The 12,654-nt window shown below is 34.9% G+C and overlaps 1 protein-coding gene across 1 annotated transcript; it reads left to right on the top strand.

The window, feature by feature from the left end:
• Window positions 1-5,925: 5,925 nt before the first annotated feature.
• On the top strand, window positions 5,926-8,418 carry LOC112791307 (beta-ureidopropionase). The gene is made up of 6 exons (XM_025834089.3): window positions 5,926-6,217; window positions 6,392-6,499; window positions 6,820-7,008; window positions 7,093-7,320; window positions 7,405-7,629; window positions 7,893-8,418. The coding sequence occupies exons 1-6, from the start codon at window positions 6,089-6,091 to the stop codon at window positions 8,256-8,258; spliced, it is 1,245 nt and encodes a 414-aa protein (XP_025689874.1). The 5' UTR covers window positions 5,926-6,088; the 3' UTR covers window positions 8,259-8,418.
• Window positions 8,419-12,654: the final 4,236 nt, after the last annotated feature.

Genomic DNA, 12,654 nt, shown 5'->3' on the forward strand with positions numbered 1-12,654 from the left:
TGGACAAAAATGACAATGAGCAAAATAAATGGAGGCTTGGGGTTCAAAGATTCAGAATTCCAAAACATAGCACACTTGGCTAAACAAGCATGGAGGCTGTTAAATGAGGAGGATGCTATATGAGTTCGGACTCTAAAGGCAATTTATTACCCAAATTGCAGCCTATGGGAGGCGGGAGTAGGAAGAAACGCATCGTGGATATGGAAAAGCCTGCTGGAAGGAAGAGACTTTCTTAGAAGAAAGGGAAGATGGAGTATAGGGAATGGATCGGAGGTAGACATTTGCAAAGATAATTGGGTGGCTGGGACAGGAAAAATAGGAACAGGCGGAGTAGGCGGTATTAGAAGAGTGAGTGAGCTGATAAGAAAAGGGGAGGGTTGGGATAGAAACAAAATCACGGACATATTTCCGAGAGATGTAGCCGATCTAATAACTAAAACTCCCATAAGCTTGATCAATCAAAAGGATTTTTATGTTTGGCCGCACAAAAATGATGGGCAGTACTCTGTTAAAACCGGTTATCATGCAACGAAGGAAGAGAAAGACTCAAGGGAAGAGGGAAGAATCTGCAAAGCTTCGACTAGTCAGGATTGGAGGGAGGTTTGGGAGGCTATTTGGAAACTACCGGTGCCTCAAAAGATTAGAATGTTTTTATGGAAAGCAGTGCATAGAATTCTGCCAGTAAATATAAACCTATATCAGCGGAAAATTACAAAGACACCCATGTGCAGCATATGCCAGAGAGAGGAAGAAACAATGGAACATGCGCTTTTATTTTGTCCGTGGACTAGAGCAGTGTGGTTCGGATCAAGCATTCAAATGGTGCCTACGGCCTCTAATGTAAGATCATTTGGAGAGTGGATAATGGATAAAATTAGAAGAATAAGGAGTGAAACAGGGAATGAACAAGCGAATATATTATGCAATCTAGGATGTGTGTGTTGGTGCATTTGGAAAGCAAGGAATCAACATATATTCCAACAATAAAAAATCAGCCCACTAAAGGTTATTATTCAATCAGAGGGTCTAATAGCAGAATTTCAGAAAGCAACACATAAATCCAGTACAGAAAACAAATCAGAAACAGTAAGGAGAGGTGAGAAAAGGAGAATTACCTGGAGACCTCTGCCTAGGAATAGGTTGAAAGCGAACGTAGACGCAGCTTTTCACAAGGATACAGGTACGGCTGCTCTAGCAGTGGTAGTTAGGGATTGGCAAGGAAAAGTCATCACTGGGACTACAGCAACATTCAAGACAATTTCAGCATTAACAGCTGAAGCTCAGGCATACAGGGAGGCACTCATACTCATAAAAATCTACAAATACCCAAGTGCATAATTGAAACAGACTGCTTACCTCTGGTTCAGGCAATCAAGTCAAAAATGCCTATAGCGGAAGCGGATGCATTCTTCCGTGACATTCTCCAATTGCTGGAAGAGACTCCAGAAGTAGGAGCTACCTGGACTCCAAGGGATGGTAACAAGCTAGCTCACCAATTGGCAGCGATGGCAGCGGGGAATGACCTAGGGAGACAGTGGACAATGAATCCGCCTGATCAAGTTAGGAATACAATCAGAACAGAAGCAAGTTTCGCAACAATTCAGCACGTTCAAGGTATACAGCATCAACGTATGCATATTCAAGTTAACATGGTTCCCGACGCAACTACCCACCAAGAACTGCGAAGGGAGGAGAGATTACCTGGGAGGGCTGAAACAGAAACCCTAAATAAGCCACCAGTGAAAGATAAGGAGCAGAATCAACCCACAGTAGTTCACCAACTAATCAATAACAGCCACACTGAAGCCATTGTTATAGGAGACATGGACCGAGGAGGAGGCTTAGCCAAGCGGGCAGTGTCACAGATTGCGTCAGGACAACGAAGGGGTAGTTATCGGCAGAATAGGGATGCTCTAGGGGATTCATGACAGTTCCGACAGAAACCCAATGAATGCGAAGCGGCACATGCAAAGGTGTTTGGCGGGAGGAGTGGTGAAGCAGGTCCGGAAGGGGCATCAGCGGAGAGGCGCATCAAAGGCCAAAATCGAGAGGAATTCCGCAGGATTAGAGATGGCAATGGCAGTGGGGTAAGGAGGAGCTTCGATCTAGGGACATGCACCATAGCTGAGAACGAAGATCAGAGAGGTGAAGATCTCTGCACGAAAGAGGAAGAAGATCAAACTAAGGTTGTATCGGGGCGGGTCAATTCTGGGGCGGGCTTCGGAATAGGTTGGGGTGGGGAACTAATAGCTTCTGTTGCTTTGGGCCGGGTTGGTAGTCTGGCCTAGAGCCAAGTCCAAAAAAAAAAAATCCTTGCGTCAAGTCCGAATATATATACAATTCTATATAATCACAAGAATATCCTCCTACTTAGTCATATATGTAAAAGAAATGTTTAGATACTTAATAATTTTAGTAGAGAAAAAAAATAACTAACTAACATTAATTTAAATATCAAATAAAATAAAAATATTTAGTGCTTAATATTTTTTTATATATAAAAATATTTTTATAAAAAAATCATAAATTTTAAATTTTTAATATATCTATTATGTCTTTATTAAAATAAGAATTTAAAAGTTTTTATTAAGGTAAACTATTAAAATAGTAAAATTTTATATCAAAATTTATTTTACAGACAAAAGTAATTCTTAAAGATGTGAACGATAAATAAATATTTAAATGATTTGGATATTTCATATAAAAATATTTTTTTATTTAATAATTATATTTAAATATAATAATATAAAAATATTTATTATTTATTTATTATATTAAAAATATTTTTAATTATCTTTTTTAAAATTTATAAAAAAAAATTTATTTTTTAATATTTTTATTTTTATTATTAAAATTTTATCAAATATATTAAACTATAAAAGTATTTTTTATTATGTTTTTTGAACAAATGAATGATACTTAGACAAGTTCTATGTATATTAATACACATGTTTTTATCTTCTGAAACTTCTTTCTATTTTATTTAGACTTAATAATTTAAAAAAATTATCATGTTCGTTTGTATTGTGTAACACCTGGCATTCCTAGTAGGAACAATTTGTCAAGGTTGTATCTGTTTTGTAGTGACTAATGAGATATACAAGGACGAATATGTCCCTGTTGGAGAAGTGCTTTCTCTCTCTTGGGGTCGTGAAGTGCTTTCTCTATAATGAGCTAATGACTAGCTGAGTAAGGTGAATGTTTCTTGGGCTTGAAGAGTACATATAATTTTTTTTCTCGGTCAATTTTGGATGTCAAGAGAAAGCTTGAAGATGCAACAAGAGTTTTATTTTTATGACCTGCCTTTTAGTAGTAGCATGAGAATAGTTCTGTTAGGCTGTTTGGTTAATGAGTAAAAGAAAATAAGATATAAATACAAATATACAAGTAGATATAGACATAATAATATATAATTTTTGGTTTGTTTAGTAAATAATACACTCAACAAAATACACAAATCCTATTTATATTAAAAGACAACATGTTGGTGAGAGTGAAGGATAAGAAGGGAACAGATGGCGGAAGAATGGTAGATTTGAAAAATTCACAAAATATTAAAGGTAAAAATAAATAAAAATTTTGTGTTCAACGTAAAAAATTTGTGTATCAACTTCCCGAAGGGACACAAAATATACGTTTGTGCAAAGTATACTAAAGTATTTTTTAAATAATTTTTGTGAACAATGTGAATAATAGATTTTAAAATTAGTTCAACAAAAAAAACACACTACACTCCAAATTACTAGTCTAAATCTTAATATTAAAATAACTATATGCACATCTAGTAAATTGAATATTTGATATATTTATTATTCACATTGTTTAATATTTTCATTTGTCTGGTGAGGTGGCCGTCGATTGAAAAAGAAGAGAGTACTGGAGTGAAATGCTTTGCTAAATTAGGATTTCGGATGGTTATTTTTTTTTAAAATAACTAACTGGATTTTTTAAAAATTTGAAAATTAAAATTGAGGATTTAAAATTTGATATGAAATAACTGAACGAGACTTTTTGAATTTAGGTAATCTATGGTCTACATAACCAGCACATTGTACACATAATCAAAGATTCTTTGAGTTAAATTTTAAAATGGTCCCTGAGATTGGCGTCATACACTAAAACATGATGACATGACATAATGACGTGGACTGTAAGTGACACGTGTCACTTCATGATTTGGCCATGTGTAATGGTATGATGATGTGGTGACCAGTGACATGTGGCATGTTGACGTGGATGGTTGTGCCACGTGTCACAATGTTATTTGGTCACGTGTTCGTTTATGTCACGTGTCGCAACAGTATTCATCAATGTGTCATCCATTATGTCTGTACCAAATTAGTCCCTCACTTTGCATTAAGTGACTCATTTTAGTCCTTGAAATTGAATGTCGTGCACCAAACTAGTCCCTTCACCAATTTTTTCTCATTTTTTTAAATTTAAAATTTTAATATCTTGGATACACTAATTTCAATTCTATTTTTTCATATATCGTTTAAATACAAGTACTTTCATAAAAAATTTTAAAATTTTAGTTTTAATTATATAATTTTTTTAATAATTTAACATTAATAAATTTTGTAATATATAAGTATGTTATTATAAAAAAATAATTATATGATTGATTAGACACATTTTTTCATAAAAAATGTATTTTTAACAAGAAATTAATAATTAAAATAAACATTTTTTTCTTATGAAATACATGTTTTCGTTATGTGTAAATGAGTTAGATTGAAGGCACTTCAAGCACTCTCACTACCATCTTTGACCTCTGCAGTCTAGACGAAAGAGGTCGAAAATGGTAATGAGGGAAACTTGAAATGCCTTCACGTCAACTCCAAGACGGTGGTTATTAGGGGTATCCGCAAGAAAAAAATATTTTATAAAAGTACTGAAGGAGGTCGGAGATGGTAGTGAAGATGCTTGAAAAGCCTTCACGTAAACTCCAAGTCGGCGGTTAAGGTATTCGCAAGAGAAAAAATATTTTATAAAAACACTTTTATTTGAAGAACATGTGAAAAATAGAATTAAAATTAATGCATTAAAAAATATTGAAAATTTTGAATTTATAGAAAAAAATGAGAAAAAATTGTTGAAGGGATTAGTTTGGTGCACGACATTCAATTTCAGGTACTTAAATGAGTCATTTAATGCAAAGTGAGTGACTAATTTGGTGCATATACAACGATGACATAATGGATAACACGTGGCACAAACGGACACTTGGCCAAATAACATTGTGACACGTGGTACAATCATTCACGTCAGCATGCCACGTGTCATTGATCACCACATCATCATATCATTACACATGGTCAAATCATGAAGTGACACGTGTCACTTACAGTCGTCATCATACAATGTCATCACGTCGTTAATGAAAAATGGATCAGGGACTAATATAGTACACTTTTTTCAATTTCAGGGACGTAATTGGTGCAATTAGAATCTCATAAACGATTTTAGTGCACGACGCCAGGAACCATTTTGAGATTTAACTAAAGATTCTTCATTGTCTCCTTATCAGGATTCCAAAAATAATCATTCGCATACCTAATAAATTGAACATCTAACATATCTTAATTATATATAACTAAATCCAATCCAATCAAAATAATCATCTATATAAAAATTAAAATAATTATTCGTATACTTATTAAAATGACCATCCTAAATTGACTATTAAAATAAAAAAGAAAGAGATAAATATATAATTTGATACATAAGTCTTATAATTTAATATAACCATAAATTAGAAAAACAAAAAAAATAACAATTTTGAACAAAAGAAAGGACATACTAATCTTAATTTTTTAAAATTTAAATTTTAAAATTAAATAATTAATAATTTAATTTTTTATTTTAATTTTATATTTTTTTAATTTTATTATATACATTATATTTATATACTAAAATTATTTTCTCTCCATACTTTCTGTTAGGATAATTCATTAGGAGAATTATTCAATTCCATGTTTATGATGAGTGTTGCCAACGAAGAAGATACGTAATCAGCTGTCACTCTAATCCTTGACCAACGCTGATTGAGATTTGAGAGCGTGCAGAAACAGAAGCAGCAGCAGATATGGACGACACCAAACGCAAAGAAGAAGAACAAGTGATGAGCAATGAAGATGATTCGAAGGGTTCAATCTGTGGCTACGACTCACTTCACCGGCTTCTCAAGGATAATCTCAAACCCCATCTCTTCCACGTAATACCCTTACCATTCCTTTCTTTTTCCCTTAGTTAAATCGACCAAATTTGCATTTCTTGTTGGTTCCCTAAATCCATCGTCAATTTGGAAAATTCGATTGATGATTTGTATTTTCTTGCATTTTAATCTTTGTTCATGCTTCTTCGAAATGGATCATACATATACTTGCAGGAAGTGAGCCGTTTGCTTACTGGTCTTAATTGTGGAAAACCACTTGAAACAATTGTTCTCCCTGAATTAGCTTCCACTCTCTCTGCTGAGCATGGTTTTGACCTCCAGGTATGATGTTTCTGCATTCACAGATGAATGGAATGTTGGATTCTTTCATTTATGCAGAATACACAAAATGAATACATAAGACAATGTTGGATTCTTTCACTTTATCTATCCATTTTTCACCACTGTCGTGTGTACTCACTCCATGGACTATGAACATGGGAATGACTAGTCTTTTGTTTCTTCTCTGGCTGTTGTGAGATGGTTTTAGATTAATGCATTAATTAACTACGGCTTCTTTGTCAGAATAGAAAGTAGAGACTCTGTTGGCTATTTCTGCTGTACTAGTGGTTGCTCTGATGATTTTAAGTTGAATCTTTCAGGCTTTCTGCTTTCAAGCTGACAAAGAACTATTAAGAGAACCTCGTGTAGTGAGGGTTGGTTTAATTCAGAACTCCATTGCCCTTCCAACAACTGCTCATTTTGCAGACCAGAAGAAGGCTATCTTTGATAAACTAAGGCCAATAATTGAAGCTGCTGGTTCTTCAGGAGTCAACATATTATGCTTGCAAGTAAGTTTCATGACTATGAATGTTTACTGTTTGATTTATACTGTGATATGAAGTCTTAAATAGTTTTATATACTTTCATTGCAGGAAGCATGGATGATGCCATTTGCCTTCTGTACACGAGAGAAGAGGTGGTGTGAATTTGCAGAACCTGTTGATGGGGAATCAACAGAATTTTTGCAATGCTTTGCCCTCAAATATAACATGGTTATTATAAGTCCAATCCTTGAGAGGGATATTAACCATGGAGAGGTTATTTGGAACACTGCTGTTGTAATTGGAAATCACGGCAATGTAATAGGCAAGCATAGAAAGGTAACTGCATAAACTTTTATGTTTCTAATTTTATTGCTAATGCATCCGTTGTGGCTATGTCATGAACACGTAACATCTTGGCAGAACCATATACCAAGAGTTGGAGACTTCAATGAAAGCACATACTATATGGAAGGAAATACTGGCCACCCTGTATTTGAAACAGCATTTGGAAAGATTGCCATTAACATATGCTATGGTAGGCACCATCCATTAAACTGGTTAGCCTTTGGCCTAAATGGTGCAGAGATTGTTTTCAACCCTTCTGCTACTGTGGGTGAACTCAGCGAACCAATGTGGCCAATAGAGGTCAGTTGCTCTCTAATTAACTAAACTACTCTAAACCTCTCTGGTTCTTAAATTGAATCTGGCACATTTTTGTGGCATAATGTGGCAATAGCTATGATCTGATGCTAATGCCTATAAGTCAATAATCAGAACGAAATCAGTTCTTGAATGACTAATGAATGAGATAATTAGCATACGTCAATGATGCTGCTTAACCTTCTATTTTGATTTTGTACTGTTTTTTCAGTAGAGATTTGGTTTAAAAAGGTGTTACTGTTTTTCAGGCACGAAATGCTGCAATAGCAAATAGTTATTTTGTTGCTTCAATCAATCGTGTTGGGACTGAGACATTCCCTAATGCATTTACTTCTGGTGACGGGAAGCCAGCGCACGCCGATTTCGGGCACTTTTATGGATCAAGCCATGTTTCAGCACCAGATTCATCCTGCACGCCATCTCTGTCCCGGAACAGGGATGGCTTATTAATCACAGACATGGATCTCAACTTGTGCAGACAGGTGAAAGATCGGTGGGGCTTTAGAATGACTGCTAGGTACGATATGTATGCAGATACACTAGCTCACTATGTCAAACCAGACTTTGAGCCTCAGATAATCAGTGACCCCTTGTTGCACAAGAAGTCCTTGTAATTGTAATCTATGTAATATGGTCCTAAACTACAAATTATTATGTGTTTCACTGCTTTTTTTAGTTATTTAGATTGTGGTCTGTGGTGAGATTGCCAAGTGCGGCAACTCCAAATAAAATTTCTATGTTGCATATTGGAATAATAAAACCAGTTCCCAGAAAGAATTTCAAAAGCATGAAATTGGAAACAGGAAAAGATAGAGAGAAGGAAACAAAAGAATTTCCATTGCTGGCTACGTACAAGGTTTGTTATACGGGGGGGTTTGTGGACCTCGGGGTAATAGTTGTGGACTTGTGGTCCTTGTTTTGTGTTAACTCAAGTCACACAGCCCAAATCTTAATGTCTACGAGGCTTGCAAAGTTGCTAGAACCTAGAATTGGATCTTTTTCATGAGTGAAAATCTTTGGTTTTTTTTTTTTTTTACATAAATTGATGTTTTTTTATTTTTCAAGCTAATTTTATTCAAAACATTATAATTTGTATTTTGTATTGATTTGAATTTGTTTTTTTTTTAATTCAATCTAATTTAAACTAGAGTGATTTAGATAATATATAATTTAAATTACAAAATTTCAAAATTTTTAAATTACAAATTATTAATATTTAAAATTTATATAACATGTAAACCAATTCAATCCGATTCCCAATAATATCAACTGAATTAATTAAAGTCAGGATATTAAGAAAATAGCTAATGATACACTATTTTTGAAGGACTCAAAAACCAAATCTTTTGTTGTAAAAAAATACGGAAAAGTTCGGTATACAAGCGATTAGGGCTTGTAAGTATTACAAGTTAATTAACCTCTAATCCACCAAAATGTGCTGCAACTGTTACGTCTCTTACACGCGCTATATAAAGATCCCGCATTTGTATAACTACCAAATTTAAAAGATTTGTTTTCTTCTTTGTTTTCCTTCTTTCCAAATTTGCTTGTTCTTCTTCTCGCATGTCTTTCCCTATTTTTTCGATCGTTCTTTTCCCCTCCTTTCTCATTGGTTTGTTCTTCGTCATTGACGTTAGTTCCTCTCTCTGTAACTCCAGCTTCGTTTTCTATTCGATTTTTTGTTTTCTGAAATCAAAGTTTGAACTCGTTTTGAAGATAATGGATGATTCAGCCTCAGATTGTCAGCTGAATCAGGGCGAAGTGGATTATGAATTTGAATCTAACGAAGTTCCTGAGGTTTGATTTACATACGATTACTCTGAATTTTGTTGCAGTTATTTGTATAGCATTGTGTAGTTGAATAATTCGTGAACATTGACTGTGAAACTAACGCGTGGACATAAATCTGTGGATTAATTATCTGTAATTTATAGCAGACTCTCGGGTGAAGATCAGAATTTTTTGGGTGTATTTTTGAGGAAGTTTGGATGTATTTACAGTTTATGGCTTTTTCTTATTTTAGTTGAGTTATTGTCGTTCGGGTGTATTATATCAGACATGATTGGGTGTATTTTTTGTTTTCGACATGGTGTATTCTGTAGCCTCTCTCTGTTCTTAATGAACAGTTTCTTCCTATTTTAGTTGAGTTGTTGTCGTTCGGCTGTATTAGATCAGACATGATTGGGTGTATTTTTTGTTTCTGACATGATGTATTCTGCAGCCTATTTCTGTTGTTGATGACCAGTTTGTTCCCAAGGATGGAATGACCTTTACCACTCTTGAAGATGCTGAAAAATTTTACAGGAACTACGCCAAGGATGCAGGGTTTTCTACAAGAGTTCGGAGCACAAATAAGAAGGAAAACGAGATTAAGAATCAATTGATTACATGTAGCAGAGAGGGAAAATGAAAATCTAAAATATCTCCGACTGAGAAGACGAATCCAACAGCCGGTTTAAACTGCCCTGCAAGAATTTGTATACACACATTGAAGGATGTGGTGCTTGGATCATTTCAAAGGTTGTGTTGGATCATTCACACCCTTGCTGTCCAAGTAAAGCAGAGATACTCAAATAGCACAGGGAACTAAGCATGTCCATTCGTCGTACAATAGAGAATAACGAGGAGGATGGTATTAGACCAAGCAAAACTTACCAATCATTTGTTGTGGCTGCTGGTGGTCATCGCGAGTTAAATTTTATTGAAAAGGATGTGAGCAATTATATTACGAGATAAGTGTGTAATATTTCTGAACAAGAAGATGCAAAGAAATTCGAAAAATATTTGTTAAGAATGAAAGAGAAGAATTATAATTTCTTTTTTGAACTTGAACTCGAGGAGGATCAATCGATTAAGCTGGCTTTTTGGGCCGATGCTAGAAGTAGAGCTGCGTTTGAGTATTTCGGAGATGTTATTTCATTTGACACCACCTACAATACAAACAGGTAATAAACTGTCCCTGTTTATGATGCTAAATTAAAGTTTTTTATGAATCTGCCTCAGAGGTGTATATTGGGTATTTTTTGGGAGTATACAAAGCATATGTTGGGGTACGTAATGAATTTCCATTCTGCACTATGGTAATTTATTTCATGTATAATTTGGTTTGTAGTTCTTTTGTCGGGATGAATGACCATGGTCAGTCAACACTTCTTGGATGCTCTTTGATGAAAAATGAAGAAATTGAATCATTCAAATGGTTATTTCAATGTTGGCTTCGTTTCATGGGAGTAAATGCTCCAAAAGGTTTCTCACTGATCAATGAAAAGGGCTTTAGAGGCCTGTATGCCAACAACAATTCACCGTTGGTGTATTTAACACATCATGAAGAAGATTCCAAGAAAATTAAATAGGTACAAGGGACATGCAGCAATTGAACAAGAAATGAGCGAAGTTATTTGGAACTCTCATAGTAAAGACTCATTTGATAGGAATTGGAATAAATTTCTGCTGAATTTTGGTCTTGTGGACAACAAGTGGCTTTCAGGTATTGTTTGTTTAAAATCTGCAGCAGAGGTGTAAATTTAATTTTATTCGGGTGTATTTATAGTATGTGTATGGGTGTATTATGCAGATCTCTATGAAGACCGTCATATATGGGTTCCAATCTATCTGGATCACCATTTCTGGGCAGGGATGAGAAGCACACAAAAGAGCGAGAGCATGCATTCATTTTTTTAACAAGTTTATTACCCGGAACAGCTCACTTATTCAATTTGTCAAACAATATGATAATTGCCTCGGAAGTAGTGAGCAAGCAAAGAGAGAATCAGATGCTGCAGATTTTCATACGGTCATACCGTGTGCAACCAAATCCTCCATTGAAGCTCAGTTTCAAGATGTGTACACTCATAAAAAATTTAGGGAAGTCCAAGCACAATTCAGAAGAAAGGCGAATTGCATCACTAGATTAACGAATTCTACTCTAGGCTATTCAGTATACGAAGTTAGAGAACAAGTTTCCAGCTTAATATTCAACAAGTTTGTGATTACTTACGACTCAGTAGCAGTCGAGGTAAAATGCCAATGCTTATTATTCAAGTCAAGAGGGATACTGTGCCATCATGCACTAAGCGTGTTAAGCTTTGAACAAGTAAGCCACGTGTCACCTAGATATATACTGGAACGATAGAGTAAAAAGGTAAAGAGGCGACACACACATCAAGAGCAGCCACGACGAGCCACTGTTGGAGCCAAGAAGCAAGAGGTTTGACCAACTGGTTTTTCGTTCGCAAAATATTTGCGAATTTGCATCAGAATCGGAAGAGCTAATTGCAATTCTGCACCGTGCGTACGATAACGTCATGGTTGAGATGGAATCATTGAAAGCCAAAAGGAAGGGTATATCTTTTTTATCTCACGAAGATGCCCACTTGGAATCCGTTAACGAGCTTCAAAGCCCTCTAAGGATTCGAACAAGAGGATGTCCAAAAAATAGGCTATGTTCAAAGTTGGAGAAACAGGTTGCAAATGTCACAAAGAAGAAGCAAAGAAAAGGTTTAAACGAGGTAAAAGTGATGCTCTTTAAATATGTGGTGATTGAGTTTACTTTTCTCGTTAATAGTTTAGCTAATATGTGAGTTTGTTATATTCAGTTAAACCTCTTTGATGCTGCATCAGTGGTGCATTCAAATTCCAGCCAATATCAACGACGTGTTATGAATTATCAGTTCAGGGTACCAGCAGCAGGGGAAAACTCTTTGGGTGTATAGTTAAAGAATATGGGTGTAAAAGTAGTATTCCTTTGAGTGTATTTCTGAATTTTCTTGTATTTCACATTTTACATATATATACATATATATACTTCAGAATCTTGTTTTTATGTTATAAAATAATGTTTGTTTTTTTACAATAATTTAAGTGTTTTAGGTATTAGGGTTTAGGGTTTTAGGGTTTACGGGGTAGGGGTTAAGGTTTAGGTTTTAAGTGTTTAGGGTTCAGGGTTTTAGGGATAAAGCATCAGGGGGATATATTTTTGGGTGTATATTCAACTTTCTTTGGGTGTAAAAA

This window comes from Arachis hypogaea, chromosome 3, assembly GCF_003086295.3.
Source record: "Arachis hypogaea cultivar Tifrunner chromosome 3, arahy.Tifrunner.gnm2.J5K5, whole genome shotgun sequence".
NCBI classification, from domain to species: domain Eukaryota; kingdom Viridiplantae; phylum Streptophyta; class Magnoliopsida; order Fabales; family Fabaceae; genus Arachis; species Arachis hypogaea.

Excerpts from the sequence above, each read along its gene's own strand:
- LOC112791307 (XM_025834089.3), top strand. The coding sequence starts at position 6,089 with ATGGACGACACCAAACGCAAAGAAGAAGAACAAGTGATGAGCAATGAA. Across the intron at positions 6,218-6,391 it reads TCAAACCCCATCTCTTCCAC|GAAGTGAGCCGTTTGCTTAC; the intron begins GTAATACCCTTA and ends ATATACTTGCAG. Across the intron at positions 6,500-6,819 it reads AGCATGGTTTTGACCTCCAG|GCTTTCTGCTTTCAAGCTGA; the intron begins GTATGATGTTTC and ends TGAATCTTTCAG.